Here is a 19,395-nt window from a genome sequence, read left to right on the forward strand (position 1 = left end):
ACCTGCCATGGGCCTGAGATGCCGTCCCAGGCAGCCACAGGGCTTTGTCCAAGCCTTCTCTGAGTACCCTGCCTAGAACTCCCACTCCTCTTTTCCCTTCTCTTAACACACATCTTGTCTAGGGACATTGCTAAATCCCACAGTCTCTGCCTCAGAGTAGGCACTCAGTGTCTGGTGGGTGAAGCAGCTGATGACATTGAATAGGGGGATAGTGTCACGGTCAGAGTCTGGATTCCTGGGATTTAGGAAGAAAGTGAGAGACATGGAAAGGAATCAGCAAATACACACCAGTGTAGGGAGGGGGTTTGTCAGGGAAAGGGAAAGACAGGACTAGAGCTAGTTCTAACCTGAGCAAACGGCAGGTCAGGACAACTCAGGCCAGCATGTGCAGGTGGACAGCAATGGCTCTGTGCTGGTGGGGTATGAGTGAAGGTCATCCCCCACAGTTCAATAGGTGAGTCCCTCCACAATACATGGGGCCATGCAGGAAGGGCACAGGGTACGCTGCCTCCCGACCCAGAACCGGTCCAGGCTGGGTGGGGGCCCACAGGGCAAAGGCGAGCACCGGCTGCCTGCCCCCACCTCTTTGTCTACCACTTACCACTGTCACTCACCCCCTTGCACAGAGGGCCATGACGGGTGTGGTAAATGTGTCTGCTCTGTTGCAGCGCTGGGGCAGGAAGGACGGGGACCTTCTGTGCCCTGAGCACCGTCCTGGAGCGTGTGAAAGCAGAGGGGATTTTGGATGTCTTCCAGACTGTCAAGAGCCTACGGCTACAGAGGCCACACATGGTCCAGACACTGGTATGCTGCCCACATATTTGTCCCTGCCACCACACCACCTGCAGCCCTTCTCTGTCAGGGCCAGCTCAGGGAGGAGGCTCTTCAGAGGGGCCCACCCAGGAGTCAGAAGACTGTCTAAACACAGACCTGCCCTTCCCCTCCCAAGGTGCCCCAGATACACAGGAAGCACGTTGGGAGGCAGGATGTCAGCAATGGGAACATAGCCCCTGTTGCCAGAGGATGGGCCAGGTTAGAAGGGGGTGTCTGGGTGCCCCACAGGGCTCATCTGCACTTCTCTGTGGGTAAGGAAGATCCAGGAGGAGTACCTGCCTTTGGGCTTGGGCTCCCTGTTGAGAGGTCTGATTTTTAACAAGCCACACATCCACAGAGGTTTCCCTGAATCCCATGGAGCTAGAAATGTTTGAGGAGTAAAGAAAAGTGAATGTTAGTAGGTTTGGGAGACAAGGTTCTGAGAGCCAGGGTGCATGCTAGCCTGGCAGCCATGGTAAGTGTGGGCCATGCTCTGTTGCACTGTCTCCCAGCCCAGCACATGCATGTCTGACCTCTGTAGAGCCTGGGTCAGCTCTGGTCAGCTCTGCCTGTAGAAGGTCTGCTGCATTCAGCCCAGAAGGGGAATGCTGTCAGAACTCTGGCAGGCAGATCAGAGCTCAGGTGAAAGTTCAAAAACATTCAGTTCCTCTCAATTTTCCATCTTCAAAAAAAAAAAAAAAGAGTCTGTTAGGAATTACAGGTACTGTGTGTTCTTCAGTAACCCTGGCTTTTTCCCTATCTTTCACTCTCCAGGAACAGTATGAGTTCTGCTACAAGGTGGTGCAGGAATATATTGATGCATTCTCAGATTATGCCAACTTCAAGTAAGCGGCAACAAGCGTCCGTGGACCAGGAGGATTGCCTTTAATATTTTGTAATATTCTGTTTTGTTAATATACCCCAAATTGTGTATATATCTTATAACTGTTTTAGAAATTGGTACATAGGCTTCTATTACCTATTAGGTGGAAATTTTATATGTAAATGTGTTAGCACTGATAGTCCTTTTTCCAATGTTTTATTGGAGAATTAAATAGTGTGATGTTTGGACTGATATCGTGAAATCCTCAGCCAGGAAATTGGGCTGGATTGTGCTTTGGTTAATATATCTTTCCCTAAAGAAGATAAACACAAAATCCATTCCAGGTAGCTCGGCACCAACTAAGAAAAAAAGCACAAAGTACTCAGAGCTCTAGAGGAAAGTGGTTGTCCCCATACCATCATGCACTGTAAATATCCCTCCCCTCTGTCCCTGGTCCCCTCCCCCATCCCCACCACCTATATCATGGGAGTAATAGGACCAGAGCGGTATCTCTGGCACCACACTAGGGACTATCAGGTAATAAAAGCTTTGACTCCCTGAGGAAATGTCTCTCCCTTTGTCTGGGGGTGGGTCAGCCATACAGGCTGGGGCTCGGCTGTTCATGGCCCTGCTGTTGCTGTTCTCTCTGAGCAATCTGAGAGAGGCCACAGTCCCCTAACTCCTTCTATCCACCAAACACAGCCTCTCCAGTTCTTAGGTGATCTCCAGGACCCTCCTTTCATTGCCAGCACATCTTTGGTTTAGTGGTCCTGGCCAGCCTTCCTCCCTATGGAAGGTGGCCAGGTCCTCACTGAGTCTCCTTAAGGACGGGGGCACAGGGGAGAGTGGAGCTGACTCAGCTTTGGGCTGAGGCCAGTCTGACCTCTCCAGTCTGTGGTGCTTTGCTACAAAGCTGTCTGGATTGTGTCACCCTGTCCAGGATAAGTCTTTATATCCACATGTATTGTGTTGAATTGCTTCCATTTTCTTTCATACGGGTCCTCATTTCTGGGAATGTGAATGTTTCTCGGATCTAGAAGTCAGGATGGTGGGAGTCTTAGATCCCAACTTGGTTTTGAGTGACATGTTAGACAAAAGTGTTGAACTTTTGTTTCTTAAAGAAGCTGGATGTTCATTTATGTCTCCTGTAACAGTCTGCCCTGTCCAGAGACCCAGTATCCTTAGGATATTGTTCTCATCCTCATGGTTGAAGCTGGGTCACTGCCATGTCCATATTCTACCCTGAGGAAAGAGCATGGAGAGCCAGCAGCTTCATTTCTAAGGACAGGAAGCCAAATCTGCACTTTTCATTTCCACTCATAACCCACCCCGTATTCCACTCATTGGCTTCACAAGGTTTTCACCTGGTCATAGCTATGCCTAACTACAGGGTGTGCTGGGGAAGTGTGATCTTGATCTTTTGTTGCGTTGGGAGAATGGGTCTGTCCACTGCCTCCCAGCCTCAGCAGCAGCTTACTACAGGAGCAGGAGAGTGAACTGGTGGCTGTGGCTGTCAGGCAGGGCCTTTCTTGAAGAGCCAGCACAGGCCTGGGCTCCGCAGAGGCTTCTGGAGTGAGAGGTGGCACCCCAGCCTGGTCCATGGAGGCATGCTTAGGGGTCAGCACTACTGAGCTTCTTGGAGGAGGTGGGACTTGAACCAGACTCATGGGATGCTGGAAATTTAGATAAATGAAAAGGAGGAAAGGCGAAGTGAAGCCACATTACAGAGGGCCTCAGAGTCCAGATAAAGCAGTTAACATGTAGTGGCTCCAGGAGGGAAGCCTGTCTGTGCACCACATATCCAGGATGTTTGTGGGAAGGAAGGAGATGTGCAGAAGGGACCCAGGAGGCAAGGGCTGCAACAGACCCCTCTGGAAGTTTACAGGAGGTGAGTGTGAGTCATTAGAGACATTTAGTTCTGTAGGAACTAAGGAACTCCCAAGAGGCAGTAAACTTAAAACTCAGTAGTCTCAAGAGAAGTATGGATAAATTAGGCAAAGATAGAATCTGAGGAATTTCTGGTGAGGGGTGCCAAGTTTGGGGAGCAGCCCCTGGCTCCTTGCAGGCTACCCTTCAGTGCTCTGTGTGGCCAAGTCCAAGTCGATGCAGGAGGGCAGGCACTGGGTCAGCAAGCCACTCAGTGAATGTGCAGATGAGGCCGTTCACAGGTGCTTTTGTGCCTCCCAGCAGGCTGCCTCCTATTGTCAAGGCTGGCCTTCAGCAGGATGTGGCACCGTGGCCTGAGTGGTTTTCTGCTGAAGTCCATGCTGATTTGGCCAGTGGATAGGCATCACCTGGGTGCAAAACCGGTGTCTCCAGGTAGGAATGACCTCAGCTGTTTGCTCCCTGTCTTGCTCAGGCTGTAGATGTGTCCCTCATCCCTTCATGCCTCCCTCTTCACTCCTCTTTTGCTTTCTACTTGGGGCATGCATGTTTACAAGAGAGGTGAACCCAACAGAAACTAGTGTAGGCCAAAAGGAAAATGTGCTGAGGCTCACACAGCACAGTCATGTGGAAAGGGCAGGGGTGACCGCTTCATCCAGTGCCCTTCCCACAGCCAGTCAGTTGTGACCCAAGGGGCTTAGGGTAGGAGTGTTTCTCCATAGGGGAAGAGTAACAGCCTGCACCCACCACACACCCAAAGCCCTACATCCTGCCACACTCAGACCTTACTTCATTTGGGCAGGTCCCTCCTGGGTTGCAGTTTCCTTCCTTGTTCCCCTGTCCCAAATACTCAAGTCTCTTTCATTAAAAATAAAGAGCAGGCCAGGTGCAGTGGCTCACACCTGTAATCCCACACTTTGGGAGGCCAAGGCAGGTGGATCACTTGAGCCCAGGATTCGAGACCAACCTGGGCAACATGACAAGACCCTGTCTCTACAAAAAAATAACAAAAATCAGCCAGGCATGGTGGCACACACCTGTAGTCCCAGCTACTTGGGAGGCTGAGGTGGAAGGATCACCTGAGCCCATGAGGTAGAGGCTACAGTGAGCCGTGATCATGCCACTGCACTTCGGCCTGGGTCAAAGAGACCCTGTCTCAAAAAAATAGGCTGTGCACAGTGGCTAATGCCTATAATCCTAGCACTTTGAGAGGCCAAGGTGGACGGATCACCTGAGGTCTGGAGTTCGAGATCAGCCTGGTCAACATGGTGAAACCATCTCTACTAAAAATACAAAAATTAGCCGGTGTGGTGGTACATGCCAGCTACCAGGGAGGCTGAGGCAAGAGAATCGCTGGAACCTGGGAGGCAGAAACTGCAATGAGCTGAGATCGCACCACTGCACTCCAACCTGGGTGACAGAGCTAGACTCCGTCTCAAAAATAATAATTAATTAATTAATTACATAAACAGCATGTCTCCCACCCCAGGCCTAAGTTCTTCCCTGTTTATGAGAGACTACGTGAAAAAGCCTGTACTCTGTCTCTTCCCTCTTCCTCATTTCATTCCCACACGTTTCTTTTTCATCCCTGTTCACCAAGGTCACCTTGGTGCTAAACCCCAGGGATCCATGGTCTCTTCCCTTGTGTCACAGGCTGTCCTCTGCCTCTTATCCTCACCCTTTAGCTGCTCCTCCACTGTCTCTTCCCTCAGAGGTCAGGATTCTGGGTCTGTCTCTGTGGACCCTCAGTTCTCCTCCAATCCCAAGTCCCCCATATCCTGGTCGCATGTCAGGGTTGTCCAGAGATGCCTGCCTCCCACTGCCCACACCCAGGGGCCCACCCTCCTTTCCTCTAACCCTCCCACATTCTCTGGCCCCATGGATCCGCAGCAGTTCCTGCTGGCCCTTTTCCATTTTGTTCCTTACGCTGCACCCCTCCGCTGCCACTCCCTGCGTCCATGACTCCAGCTCACTTGTCTCTGTCCTTCACCCAGGTCGCCTGCTCAGTTTGTGTCCTTCTGTGCTCCTGCAGCACCTGAGTGTTTATTCACCTCTGAACCTCTGCTTTCCCACCTGAGTATGCACAGCTCCAGGCTGCAGTGACTTCATATCCTGAGGACTGGAGCCCCATGGTGAACAGATGGCTTTCTATGTTCTAATGAGAGGGATACAAGAGTTCAGAGTTCTAGTCTAGAAAGGACATCAAACATTTCTAAAAAGCTAAGTATGTTGCCAGAAAAAAAAGGAAAGCAGAGCTTTCCCCAGGAAGCTTAGCTCGGTTTAGATTTTTCAGGAAAAAAAAAAAATCAAATTACAGAATAAATAAAGGCACCCATCCCCCTTTTAAATGAACACCAGCTTTGAATAAAACGTTCTGTAAACCCCAAGCAGAACTAAACTACTAGTACATTGAACTTAGATTCATTTTCACTAAACCACAAAGCAAATGTTTTCCTAAAAATCACCCGGTTAACAAAGTCTGTGTATTTAAGCCAAAACAATTTAACTGAACATACGGGCCACACATTCGTTTCAGGTCCCTGCTAATAAGTCAGTCTGGAAATTCACAGGTGTGCCCATCCTGCCTTGGCTGCTGAAGTCCAGGTGTCTAGGGCTGACTGATGCCCATTATGCCTCCCCTTCCCCATCTTTGTCACAGGATTTGATGCACCAGCTCTCCTAATGACTCTGTCCACCACAATGCCAAGCCTGACCCTGGCCCTCCCATATGCTGTTCAGCCCAAGCGCGGAGATTGGCTATTAACCCTGTAAATAGGCCTCTGACCCCCAGAGGCTGATGGCTGGCCAGGGAAAGCTGAGCTGCTGACGCAGACTGGGAGGCAAGAGCCCACTTCCAGCAGCCAGGCTAGTTGTGTCTAAATCCATGACTGGGGAGGGGTTAGAGCCTTGAGGAACAAAATTATTCTACCAGCTGCTGATGGCCCTGGGAGGCTGCACTGGCCCAACAGCTGGGCCCCTCTCATGGGTCCGCTTCTTCACCAGGAGAGAAGCCACTCCTGGGTAGGTACTGCCCCACCCAAACCCAGCCATCTGGAGTGACCCAGCCCTGGTTCCCAGGTATGTGGATGTGGATTGTCCCACCCAACCCACTCTATAGTGAGCAAACAAGCCCTTTGGGACAGTGGTCACAGCCTCCCCTGTACCTCTGAACAGCCTGCCAGGCTCCCTACTCTTAGGCCTCCACTCTCCACCAGGGAAAGCCCTGAGCTGAGAGTTGGGGAACCCCCAGGCATTTCCCCTGCCCAGGACGCTCTTTTGACGTCAGGGAGGGCTGTGAGGGCTTTCTAGGTCTCAAGATGAGGAGCTTGAAGATGCAGCCTGGCAAGTAAGAAGGTGAGACCAGGACATGGGCCAGCCAGAAGCGGGAGTCCCGGGCCTGGAGGCTCCTGGGAAGGTGGTGGCCAGGGAGCATCTGTTGGTGGCCTCAGGGCAGCAGCTGCCTGGTGAATGTTCGTGGAGTGGATGCTCTGGGAAGGGGGATGGGTAGTAAGCTCCCCCTCCCCTCTCAAGACGTCACTGGAGTCTGGGGGTGGAGCTGCCTGGTCTATAAATCCTGGGGCCATCAGGCTAAGGTCCTGCAGCCGCCTGAAGGAGCCATCTCATCCACAGCTCTTCCTCGGTGAGTGGGGAGCCTTCCCTAAGGGCTGGGACACCTGGATCGAGCTTCATCCTGGGTCCATGGTGTGCTGCTCCTCTTCCCCATTCCCAAGCACCTCCACCCCTGAACCATGCCAGAAAAGTCCCCTTTTCCTCTCCTCTCCGAAACAGCTCTACCATCTATTGTGCTTGCTGCCCCTGGCATGGGAGGGAATAAGGGGTAGAAGCATTTGCCCCCATCAACACCACACATCCATTCCACATCCCCAACTACTATGAAAGAGATACAGCAGGCCACAGAGAAAAGGGCGGAAGGCCTGCCACTCTGTGGCCTAGCACTGGTGCTCCAGACGCCCCTATATTGAGAACTCGCCTGACCATCCATCTATCCTCCCATCCATTGGCCTGAATTCAGGTCTCTGTTCCCCTCCAACTTTCTTCCACTTCTGGAAACTCCTTGAAGGAAGGATGGATGGGCTTGGACAAGTGGGAGGGCCCTCGGAGTTGGCAAGGCAGGTAGCCTCTGTGTCCCGGGCTCAGGGAGAAGGCTGGTCCCCTGGAGCATCGTCCCCTGCTGGGCCAGGATCCCCCAGGATCTGGACCCCTGTGTGCTTGGGATGAAGAGCCATGGCAGAGAGGGAAGGGCATAAGGAGATACCAAAGCTGCCCCTGGGATGCCAGTTTTCCAAGGTGGCCCTGTAGGAAGGGGGGTGGGATATAGGGGTGAGGTAAGGCTCCTTGAATGCTGTACCCTGTCCATTAGAGCAGCCATGGCCAGTTCCAGGCGAGGCCTCCTCCTGCTCCTGATGCTGCTGACTGCTCACCCTGGACCCTCAGAGGCTCAGCACTGGTCCCATGGCTGGTACCCTGGAGGAAAGCGAGCCCTCAGCTCAGCCCAGGATCCTCAGAATGCCCTTAGGCCCCCAGGTGGGTGTCTCCCAGCCTGATTGGGAGGAAGAAAGTGATGGCTGGGGGCTCCCCCACCCACCCGGAGCCTGAGGTCGGGGTAGGGAGGACAGCATCAGTTCCCTTCTAAGGAAGGGCCCTGGGCACTGCAGCAGGCAGCCCAGCCCAGGCTACCTATGGCCTCCCAAGTGATGCCCTGGCTCACCTGGAAGACAGCATGCCCTGGGAGGGCAGGACCATGGCGTGGTGGTCCCTTCGCAAGAAGCGATATCTGGCACAGACACTACTGGTGAGTGGGATGAAAGGTCCCCAGCATCAAGACCAGCCACTGGTCATCAGTGGCCATTGTGGCTTAGGGGTGGATGCAGGGAGGGTGGGGAGAATAAAACACCACTGAGAATGCCCCCTGCCACAGCACCACCAATCATTTCTCAGTGCCCCTACTGCACACAGCAGGGTGCTGTCTGCTATCCTTCCTATTTCCCAGGAGGATTCTAGACAATTTATAAAACACTTAGGTTAAAGACTGAAGTCACTAGTAGAGTAGAAGGAGATAATTGAGCCAATGACTGTCTTGAAATGGACAGACCCTGGGGCAGTGGAAAGAGGTGAGGGATGCAACCTCAGGCAAATAGACAACAGGGCTAAGAGGACCAGGTGGTCACTGACATGTGCACTAGGAACATCTCAGGGACTGCAGAGCTCCCCAAGACATAGCAGAAGGCAGGCGTGGGGAAATGGTTTGTTACTATTTTGCAAATCAAACATATTTAAAGTGCATCAGGAGAGCACGATAACTAAAGAAGAAAGTAGTAAGTTCCTATGAGGCAAAGTCTTACCGCCTGATTTATGTGTACGGGCTCAGGTTTCCATGCGTCAGGCTTGTTTAGTGTGGACAAGAGGGCACGCCCAAGGGAGCTGGAGATCCCCACACCCGCTGGATCCTCAGGCTTCTAGGGGAGGCGGGGGCGCCTCCAGCTCTGGGAGGCCAGGTGGGGACTGGTGGGGACAAGAAGGGAGAGGACCGGGAAGGTGGCAGCTCGGCGGTCACGAGACCAGTGTCTTGAGGCCTGACCGCCACTTCTCCCTCCGCAGACGGCAGCCCGAGAGCCCCGCCCCGTCCCGCCGTCCTCCAATAAAGTGTGAGGTTCTCCGAAGTTGTTGCCTCGAATTCTGTCCTTCGTCCCCTCCCTCTCTTCCCCGCTGAGACCTTTCCCTGCGTGGGGGCTGGAGGGAGGCAGGTCCGGCCCCGCGGGAGGGAGGAACGAAGGGATGGCCCCGGGCCCTGGCGGGAGGGCTGGGCCAGAGCCTGGGGGCTGGGTGCGGACGTCCGCAGGGTCGCGGCTTGGGTTCCAGAGGCCACACGGCCGGGCGAGGTGTGAGGGACAGCCTGAGGACTACAGGTCCCAAGGTGCCCCGCGCCGCTTCCGGGGCACGGTGGCGTTCCGGCAGCGCGGCCGCAGTGAAGAGTCGCGGCCATGCTACGCGCGCTGAGCCGCCTGGGCGCGGGGACCCAGTGCGGGCCCCGGACCCCGCTGGTGCTGCCAGTGCGCGGCCGCAAGACCCGCTACGACCCGCCGGCCAAATCCAAGATCGGGCGCGTGAACATGCCGCCCCCGGTGGACCCTGCGGAGTTCTTCGTGCTGATGGAGCGTTACCAGCACTACCGCCAGACCGTGCGCGCCCTCAGGTGTGCGGCCGGGGGGAGGTGGCCGTCCGCGCGCGCTGGGGACGGTGGGGGCGGGCGAAGAGGTTGCCGATTCCTGCCGCGTCTGCACCCAGGAAGGAGTTCGTGTTCGAAGTGCGGAGGAAGGCGTACGAGGCCCGAGCCGGAGTTGTGGCGGAGCGCAAGGCCCTGAAGTACGCCACTGAGCACCGCGAGCTGATGGCCTGGAACCAGGAGGAGAACCGGCGACTGCACGAGCTGCGGTGCGTGGGGCGGGAGGCGGGGCGGCCTGGCCGGCCTGGGAGAAGCCCGGGCACCGCTCAGCCTCGGCCACTTGACCCTCACAGGATAGCGAGGCTGCGGCAGGAGGAACGGGAGCAGGAGCAGCGGCAGGCGTTGGAGCAGGCCCGCAAGGCCGAAGAGATGCAGGCCTGGGTGCAGCGCAAGGAACGGGAAGTGCTGCAGCTGCAGGTGGGCAACGCCTCCGGAGGGTGGGACTCCAGTTGGGTTCGCGGCTTGCGGGGCACTGGGAATTCTGGGTACCGCGACGCGGGCGCTGGCTATGTGCAGAGACTTAGAGTTGGCAGATCAGGATTTGGGAGAGGAGAGAGAGTGCCAGTCAGGCGCAAAGACCCGGAGGTGAGCAGAGTAATTGGACAGTGTTCAGGTGCCTAGCAGGTCTGTGGGAGGGACCCTGTGTTCCACAAAGAGGTTGTATTTTGCATAACAGGTGATGAAGCCGTGAAGGGTTAAATATTTCACGGCTGGGATTAGCAAGTGTGTGACTTAAAAGCAGGGAGACCACTTAGGAGTAATGCAGTGAGAATGGATGAGGCTTGATTTAAAGTAATATAAGGGTAGCTAGGAGCGGTGGTTCACACCTGTAATCCCAATACTATAGGAGGCCTAAGCGGGCGTATCACTTGAGGTCAAGAGTTCGAGTCCAGCCTGGCCAACATGGTGAAGCCCCGTCTCTCCTAAAAATACAAAAATTAGCCAGGTGTCGTGGTGTGCGCCTGTAATCCCAGCTACTGGGGAGGCTGAGGCATGAGAATCACTTGAACCCAGGAGGCGGCGGTTGCAGTGAGCCGAGATGGAGCCACTGCATTCCATCCCGGGCGACAGTGAGACTCCGTGTCAAAAAAATAAATAAATAAAGTAATAAAGTAATAGGGGGAAGGACGAGTTAGAGTGATTCAGAGGGGACCACTGAGGGATGAATTTCACCTACCAGGACGTGAGCTTTTCATAGCTGGCGCTCGGGGCTATGGCTAAAGTGTCTGAGAAAAGAGCAATGTAGCAAAGCAACCTGATATCACTCCACTGGGAGGCCAGAGGGGCTCTCAAAGAGGACCTGGGCTCCAGGCATGCTTCCCCAGGGCGAGTGGGAGCTGCTTTCTCAGTGGGGTGAGAGGCCAGCAGGCTGGGTGGGCTGGCTGGCATGTGCCCGGGGTTCCTGTTGAGCTGGGCTTTTCTCTCCCGATAGGAAGAGGTGAAAAATTTCATCACCCGAGAGAACCTGGAGGCACGGGTGGAAGCAGCATTGGACTCCCCGAAGAACTACAACTGGGCCATCACCAGAGAGGGGCTGGTGGTCAGGTCACAACGCAGGGACTCCTAGGGGCCCAGTAAAGACAGTGCCCGCCGAGGGACCATGTTGGTATTGTGGTGGAAGAGTTGGCCCTGACCTGGAATAAAGCAGTTGGTGCTGCTTATGAGGACGGTTCAGCCTTATCCAGCACAGCCTTCACGTTTTGCCCTCTGCTGTCAACACTTGGTCAGAAACTTCCAAACACAGTGCCCTGTTCTGCCCCTGTGTAGAGCCTCAGCACACCAGGAGACCCTAGAGTGGTTTCCATCTCACAGAGGATCAGACAGGGCCACAGCCCCCTCAGCCTGCCAGGTCATCTGAGTATCATCAAGAGTAGTGATGGGCAAATTACAGTCTGAGGGCCAAACGTGCCTGCTTCCTGTTTTTGTAAATAAAGTTTTGTTGGAACACAGCCATACCCATTCATTGACTTCTTTTTACTACAGTGGCAAAGACAAGTAGTTGCAACAGAGACCATATGAATTGCAAAGCCTAAAATATTTAACTTTTTTTTACAGGAAAAGTGTAGTGATCTCTCATCTGGAGCTTTAGGGCTCTAGCCTGGAGCAGATGTCACCCAGGACCTGAGCCACAAGCTAACCATTGGCCAGGGGCCTGCCTCTGCTCTATACTGGGCTTTGCTGGCCAGAGTCTGGTGTATCCAAGACCCAGAAGGCAAAGAGGAGACCGCATTTCTTCTGGGTTCCACAAAGAGGTGGTATTTTGCCTTACAGGTGATGAAGCCATGAAGAGTTAAATATTCCAGGCTAGGATTGGCAGGTGTGTGACTTAAAAGCAGGGAGACCATTAGGAATGGGTCTGTCCACCCATGGCCTCAGTGACTACATTTGCCCTGGCATTGCCAGCGCCCTTGGGCCACTCAGCAGATTGCTGCTGGCAGGGGAGACCTGGTTGACCAAGATTTTTTGAGGTTAGTGTGGCTTAGCAAGCACTTGAACCAAACTCTGGGGGTACTGGGACTGCCTGTGATGATGAAGAGAGTATATAGATCCGTAATCCCGGTTCAGATGCAGGCCCTCAAGCAGTGTCTGGGATGAGCTGGAGGAATGTTTCTCAACCAGAGCAGCTTCCATTTGCTGCCATGCACATGAACTCCAGCTTCTCTCCATGACTCCCACTTTGCAGGGAAGGCCTAGGGACCCCCAAGAAATGAAAACCTTTTAGGGTATATGGGCAACTCTTATTGCAGGTGAGAAAGCAGGTAATAAGGTGCAAGCAGAGGTGGTGCCTGGCACCCAGCCCTCAGAGCACTGCACTCCTGAGAACCTTGGCCTCCCTCCTCAGGCCGGTAATAGCTCTTCTCTCCTGGCAACAACTTTAGCCAGAGCACAGTGGCATCCCTGCTTTTAAGGTGCGAGGCATCTGGAGTGAGACCTGATGGAAACACATGGTTTGACGACGTCTTCCATGGCCTCCGGCTTTGTCATGGTGAAGAGTGGACCATCTGGCCCCCTGCACTGGAAGAAGCCTTTGGTGATGTGGCACATAGGCCCGTGTCAGGAAGTCCGGTTTTATGTAACATACTCCTCCCTGGACCTCCTTGTCTCCATCTTCCAGTTTCATTCTTTCCAAGGCCTCTGTACCAGGATCCAGACACAAGCCATCTGTCTGTTCAGACAGAGGACATGCTGACCTCGAAGCTCTGTCTTTGGGCTAATTCCACTGCTGTCCAGCATGGGGCTGGAACTCAGCATTCACTGCTGATGCCGTTATGTCATGCAGAACCACCTGGAAACCAAGTGTCACGTTTTTATTCTCTAGCCACAGCCACCTTGCTGGTATAGGCACCACTAGGCAGCTTATTGGTACCTTCAGGGTTAACTCAAACCCAGGGCCATTGCACCTGCTTCTAATGGAACATAGAGTGCAGCCAGGTGCGCAGGTAGCCTCAGATCCCATCCAGTCCAGGTTGCAGAGTCATGTGACGCCCCAGGGTAGAATGCCTGATCTCCACAGAACCCTGGATGGTTAACCTGATGGACATGGCCTTGCTCAAAACACCAGAGTCTCTTCAGATCCTTGCCTCAAGTTCCTAGTAGGGATTGGATCTGCTACAGACAATGAGCTCTGCAGGGTTTCAAGGGGCAGAGTTGCCAGAATCATGCTGCAGCCTGGACCACCCAGAGAATGTCTTGTTCAAGACTCCACTTGTGGGTGGTAGATTTGGGGTCTACCTGGTAAATGCATTTGGAGCAGAACACCCAAAAGTAAGTGCTTTCACCAAGGTGGGAGGAGGCCCACCAGGCTTTGTGGGATAGGCAGGATGGACCAGCAATTTGTGAGTGGCAAATTTTTCCTGAAGGACCCAATCAAGTATAGATGTTTGACCACGAAACTTGGGATTCTTGCCCCTTCCAGTTGTCTAGAATAAGCATGGTGTCAATGAGTGGCCCCCTGCCATGCTGTCCTGGGGATGGATGGTGTAGGTAGGTCTTGAGGATCTGGTTATGCAAAACTGTAGAGTTGTTCATCTCTCAGGCTGAATCGTGAAGGTGTGCTGCTACCAGGTGAAGGCAAGCTGCTTATAGTGGTCCATGTAGGTAGGACAAGAGAAGAATGCATTTGCCCAATTAACCTGTTCCATCAAGGAGACCACCCTAGACGTCATTACACCTAAAGTCATTCCTCATATTTTCCCAGCATACTCCAAATTTTCCATATGGAACAGTCACAGTTATCCAGTATTCCCTGAAATCTTTGGGAAATGTTACCTCCTGCACTTACCCTGTGGTTATTTCCCCAACTCTGACAAGTGCAGTTGACATGGACAACTAGGAAGGCCAGTTGACTCCTGAAATAAGAGCAACTTTGGCAGAAAGGGTTAAGTTTGGAATGATTTTTCCTTCCCAAATAGGAAGTCAAAAGTAATATTGCAGTCCCAAAAACCTGAAACAGGCAGGCCTAGCCATGATGCTGTCATTTCCCCTGTCAGGTGCTTTAGTGAATATTTCCTTAGCTCAGGTAAGTGCATAAACAATAGATGTGATGTATGAGTTTTTATAAAAGTAACACTGCCAGAGTCAGCCTCATGGTTCAGTTTACAGGACCTCAAAGTCAAGAACTTGAAGAATCCCACCATAGTGCCACAAAAGGGCCCAGGAAAGTAACATTAAAAGGTCAGAGCTGTGGCCAGGCGTGGTGGCTCACGCCTGTAATCTCAACACTTTGGGAGGCTGAGGCGGGTGAATCACGTCAGGAGTTCGAGACCAGCCTGGCCAACATGGTGAAACTGCATCTCTACTAAAAATACAAAAAATTAGCTGGGTGTGGTGGCGGGCACCTGTAATCCCAGCTGGGAGGCTGAGGCAGGAGAATCACTTGAACCCAGGAGGCAGAGATTGCAGTGAGCCGAGATTGCACCACTGCACTCCAGCCCAGGCGACAGTACGAGTCTGTCACAAAAAAAAAAAAAAAAGAGCTGCATAGGCCCCAGTGTTATGCAGTACTGCACAGTGGCTTTGTGGGTCACAGAAATCCTCCCCAAATGCATTTAACCTCACTGAGAGTAAAAACACAGGTGTGAGGTTTAAGTTCTCTGGGAAGTTGTGTTACTGTTCACATTTTTTTCTTTTTTCTTTTTTTTAATGCTGGCTACTGAGGGAGAGAAATGGTCTGGGAGTGAGGTTGTGTGGCTGGGAAATCTGAAACAGATACAAATGTCAACCATGCCTACTACACAGCCTTCTGGCACTACCAGAGTCAGTGCTCACAGGCACTGTTGCTGGCACCCCTGCTGCTGCTGCTGCTGTTGGAACTGCAGGAACGCAGGTGACCACTGCAGCTGCCAGAAATGCCCCAGAAGCGGGAAAAGTGAATTTGCCCTTCCTCTGGCCTTAAAAATCTTTCCCCAGGCCAGGCACGGTGGCTCATGTTTGTAATCCCAGCACTTAGGGAGGCTGAGGTGGGTGGAGCACCTGAGGTCAGGAGTTCAAGATCAGCCCGGCCAACATGGTGAAACTCGTCTCTACAAAAATACAAGAATTAGCCAGGTATGATGGCGGGTGCCTGTAATCCCAGTTACTTCGGAGGCTGAGGCAGAAGAATCGCTTGAACCTGGGAGGTGGAGGTGCACTCCAGCCTGGGCAACAGAGAGAGACTCCATCTCAAAAAAAAAAAAGAAAGAAAGAAAGAAAGAAAACAGCAGTTTATAAACAGGTATTCTACGTCACTTTTAGCATTGTTTATCAGGACTGTCATTTTCTTACGTGAGACATTTGGGTTTTTTCCCTCTGAATACGTTACTACTGTGACATTTAGCCCTTAGAAAAAAAATGTTAGGCCACGTGCAGTGGCTCACACCTGTTAATCCCAACACTTTGGGAAGCTGAGGTGGGAGGATCACTTGAGCCCAGGAGTTTGAGACCAGTCTGGGAAACATAGGGAAACCTATCTCTATTTTAAAAAGATAAAAATAAAAATTAGCTGGGCATGGTGGTGTACACCTGTAGTCCTAGCTACTTGGGAGGCTGAGGTGGGAGGATGGCTTGTGCCTAGTAGGTTGAGACTGCAGTGAGCCATGATCACACCACTGGACTCCAGCCTAGGCAACAGAGCGAGACCCTATCTTCAAAAAAAAAGAGGAAAAGAAAAAAAGAGTTAACAAATGTTCCATATTTCAGTTACTTCCTGACCTGGTGATATTTAAGTGTGTGTTTGTTTTTGGATGATCTTTGCAAATATATTAACTACTGTTAAGGGGAAAAGCTGCTTTGGCGACTTCAGCTGATTGAGTCACACTTCTGGGCTCTCTGGGCCCTTTTGTGAGTTTATAATAGAAATAAAATAAGACCTTATAAAAAAATCCCCAAGAGAGATGGGAGAGTATTTAAATGGTTGCCCCATTTACTACTTCTTTTTTTTTTTTTTTTTTTTTTTTTTTTTTGAAACGGAGTCTTGCTCTGTCGCCCAGGCTGGAGTGCAGTGGCCGGATCTCAGCTCACTGCAAGCTCCGCCTCCCGGGTTTACGCCATTCACCTGCCTCAGCCTCCCGAGTAGCTGGGACTACAGGCGCCCGCCACCTCGCCCGGCTAGTTTTTTTTTTTGTATTTTTAGTAGAGACGGGGTTTCACCATGTTAGCCAGGATGGTCTCGATCTCCTGACCTTGTGATCCGCCCGTCTCGGCCTCCCAAAGTGCTGGGATTACAGGCTTGAGCCACCGCGCCCGGCCCCATTTACTACTTCTACCCAGAAATCCATATAAATAAATCAAAAAAATAGATTTATGGTAACAAGCCTGGTGCAACCTGCTTGGGTTTGAATTTGAATCCTAGCTTCTCCCTCTTACTACTTGCATATCTTTGAGAATATTTCTTAGTCCTTCTGTGCCTCAGTTTCCTCAAAAGTAAAATAGGGATAAACAATACTAGTATCGGGCCGGGCGCGGTGGCTCAAGCCTGTAATCCCAGCACTTTGGGAGGCCGAGGCGGGCGGATCACAAGGTCAGGAGATCGAGACCACAGTGAAACCCCGTCTCTACTAAAAATACAAAAAAAATTAGCCGGGCGCGGTGGCGGGCGCCTGTAGTCCTAGCTACTCAGGAGGCTGAGGCAGGAGAATGGCGTGAACCCAGGAGGCGGAGCTTGTAGTGAGCCGAGATCGCGCCACTGCACTCCAGCCTGGGCAACAGCGTGAGACTCCGTCTCAAAAAAAAAAAAAAAAAAAAAAAAAAAAAAAACAAAAAACAATACTAGTATCTACCTATGAGGGTATTGTGGCAATTAAATGAGAAACTGATGTAACGCTAAGCTCACTGCCTGCAACACCGTTTGTGCTCAATAGATGTTACATGTTATTATTATTATTATTTTATTTATTTATTTATTTATTTTGAGATGGAGTTTCGCTCTTGTTACCCAGGCTGGAGTGCAATGGTGCAATCTCAGCTCACCACAACCTCCGCCTCCCGGGTTCAAGTGATTCTCCTGCCTCAGCCTCCCAAGTAGCTGAGATTACAGACGCGTGCTGGCTAATATTTTTGTGTTTTTAGTAGAGATGGGGTTTCACCATGTTGGTCAGGCTGATCTCGAACTCCCAACCTCAGGTGATCTGCCCATCTTGACCTCCCAAAGTCCTGGGATTACAGGCGTGAGCCACCGCGCCCAGCCACATGTTGTTATTATTATTACCATTATTTTAGGGAAACCAGAGAATAGTCTTAAACTCATATCATAGACTGAAAAGAATTAACTGCCAAATAATACAGTCACACAGGGGGAATGAATTGCTGGAGGAGTTCAAGACCTGCCCTGCAGCTCCCCTTATCTCCAGCAGAGGGCAGATGCATCAAGATAGTGACAGGGCCCTCAAAAACGGAAAGGATAAGATTGGTAAATTTGACTTTTTTTTTTTTTTTTTGAGACAGAGACTTACTGTTGTTGCCCAGGCTGGAGTGCAATGGCTCGATCTCGGCTCACCCCAACCTCCGCCTCCTGGGTTCAAGCGATTCTCCTGCCTCAGCCTCCCCAGTAGCTGGGACTACAGGCATGCACCACCATGCCTGGCTAATTTTGTATTTTTAGTAGAGATGGGTTTTCTCCATGTTGGTCAGGCTGGTCTCAAACTCCTGACCTCAGGTGATCCGCCTGCCTAGGCCTCCCAAAGCGCTAAGATAACAGGCGTGAGCCACCGCACCCAGCCCGACTACATTATTTAAGAAATAAACTAAACAGGCCAGGTGCAATGGCTCACGCCTGTAATCCCAGCACTTTGGGAGGCCGAGGCGGGCAGATCACGTGAGTTCAGGAGTTCGAGACCAGCCTTGCCAACATGGCGAAACCATGTCTCTACTAAAAATACAAAAAAATTAGCCGGGTGTGCTGGCACGCACCTGTAATCCCAGCCACTTGGGAGGCTGAGGCAGGAGAATCGCTTGAACCCAGGAGGTGGAGGTTGTGGTGAGCCGAGATCACGCCTTTACACTCCAGCCTGGGCAACAGAGTGAGACTCCATCTCAAAAAAAAAAAAAAAAAAAGGTAAGTTGCAGACATCAAGACACTTCATCTCTAAATACTTAAGCATATATTTCTTCAGAACAAAGTCATTTTCAACATAAGCATAGTGCTAATATCTACCCAAGAAATCAAACAAAAACTCTCCATTTCCCCTGCCCCTCCCCAGCTCTTGGCAGCTACCACTCTACTTTCTATTTTGTTTTTTTAGAAATAGGAGTCGGGTCTTGCTCCGTTACCCAGGCTGGTCTCAAACTTCTAGGCTCAAATGATCCTCCCACTGTGGCCTCCCAAAGTGTTGAGATTACAGGCGTGAGCCGGCATGCCTGTAGTTTTATACTTTCAAGTGTTTTTTGGGGAGAGGAGAAGGTCAAATCTGTTCTTTGGCCTTCCTGTAACTGGATATTTGTATCTTTCTCAAGTTTGGGAAAGTTTTCTGTTATTATTATTATTTTTTTGGAGACAAGGTCTCACTCTGTTGCCCACGCTGTAGTGCAGCAGCACAATAACAGCTCACTGTAGCTGTAAACTCTTGAACTCAAGTGATCCTCCCTGCCTCAGCCCCCAAGTAGCTGGGATTACAGGTGTGCACCACCTGTAATGCCTGGCTAATTTTTTATCTTATTTTTTGTAGAGACAAGGTCTCACTATGTTGCCCAGGCTAGTCTTGAACTCCTGGCCTCAAGCAACCCTCCTGCCTCGGCCTCCCAAAGCATTGGAACTACTGGCATGAGCTACCATACCAGCCTGTTATTACTTCTTTGAATAAGCTTTCTTCTACCCCTTGCTCTTGCTCGACTCCCTCTTGAACACCAATAATTCTTAGATTTGGTCTATTGAGGTAGTTTTCTACATCTTGTAGGTGATCGTCATTCTTTTTCATTCCTTTTACTCTTCTCATTATGTATTTTCAAATAGACTATCTTCATGGCCCATTGTGGTGGATCACACCTATAATTCCAGCACTTTGAGAGGCCAAGGCAGGCGGAATGCTAGAGCTCAGGAGTTTGAGACCAGCTTGGCCAACATTGCAAAACCCCGTCTCTACTAAAAATACAAAAAAAATGGCCACGCACGGTCAGTGGCTCATGCATGTAATCTTAGCACTTTGGGAGGCTGAGGCAG

The 19,395-nt window shown here is 51.6% G+C and overlaps 3 protein-coding genes across 20 annotated transcripts in view; all 3 read left to right on the forward strand.

Annotated features, from left to right (window-relative positions):
- LOC105481608 (protein tyrosine phosphatase receptor type A) overlaps positions 1-1,884 on the forward strand; it is a 162,500-nt gene extending 160,616 nt beyond the window's left edge. For all 10 annotated transcript variants that reach the window (XR_011613481.1, XM_011741318.3, XM_011741320.3 and 7 more), the window contains 2 exons: positions 669-804; positions 1,588-1,884. Coding sequence is in view for 9 of the 10 variants with exons in the window: in XM_011741318.3 (XP_011739620.2) it covers positions 669-804; positions 1,588-1,662 (211 nt within the window). In the remaining variant the exon portion in view is untranslated. The remainder of the gene's footprint in view (positions 1-668; positions 805-1,587) is intronic.
- Positions 1,885-5,669: 3,785 nt separating this feature from the next.
- On the forward strand, positions 5,670-9,261 carry LOC105481609 (progonadoliberin-2). Of its 9 annotated transcripts, none has more exons than XM_071079583.1 (5): positions 5,670-6,874; positions 7,052-7,160; positions 7,902-8,065; positions 8,176-8,333; positions 9,140-9,261. In XM_071079583.1, the coding sequence occupies exons 3-5, from the start codon at positions 7,909-7,911 to the stop codon at positions 9,188-9,190; spliced, it is 366 nt and encodes a 121-aa protein (XP_070935684.1). In that variant the 5' UTR covers positions 5,670-6,874; positions 7,052-7,160; positions 7,902-7,908; the 3' UTR covers positions 9,191-9,261. The 9 variants fall into 9 exon arrangements, with proteins under 9 accessions (XP_070935684.1, XP_070935685.1, XP_011739626.2 ...); XM_071079584.1 differs by having other exon boundaries at positions 7,907-8,065; XM_011741324.3 differs by having other exon boundaries at positions 5,670-7,160.
- A 248-nt stretch (positions 9,262-9,509) lies between these two features.
- Positions 9,510-11,713, forward strand: LOC105481607 (mitochondrial ribosomal protein S26). The gene is made up of 4 exons (XM_011741314.3): positions 9,510-9,734; positions 9,827-9,973; positions 10,058-10,181; positions 11,197-11,713. Exons 1-4 carry the CDS (start codon positions 9,523-9,525, stop codon positions 11,329-11,331), a joined length of 618 nt encoding a protein of 205 aa, XP_011739616.1. The 5' UTR covers positions 9,510-9,522; the 3' UTR covers positions 11,332-11,713.
- Positions 11,714-19,395: the final 7,682 nt, after the last annotated feature.

Source organism: Macaca nemestrina, chromosome 15 (assembly GCF_043159975.1).
Source record: "Macaca nemestrina isolate mMacNem1 chromosome 15, mMacNem.hap1, whole genome shotgun sequence".
In the NCBI taxonomy this organism is placed as follows: Eukaryota; Metazoa; Chordata; class Mammalia; order Primates; family Cercopithecidae; genus Macaca; species Macaca nemestrina.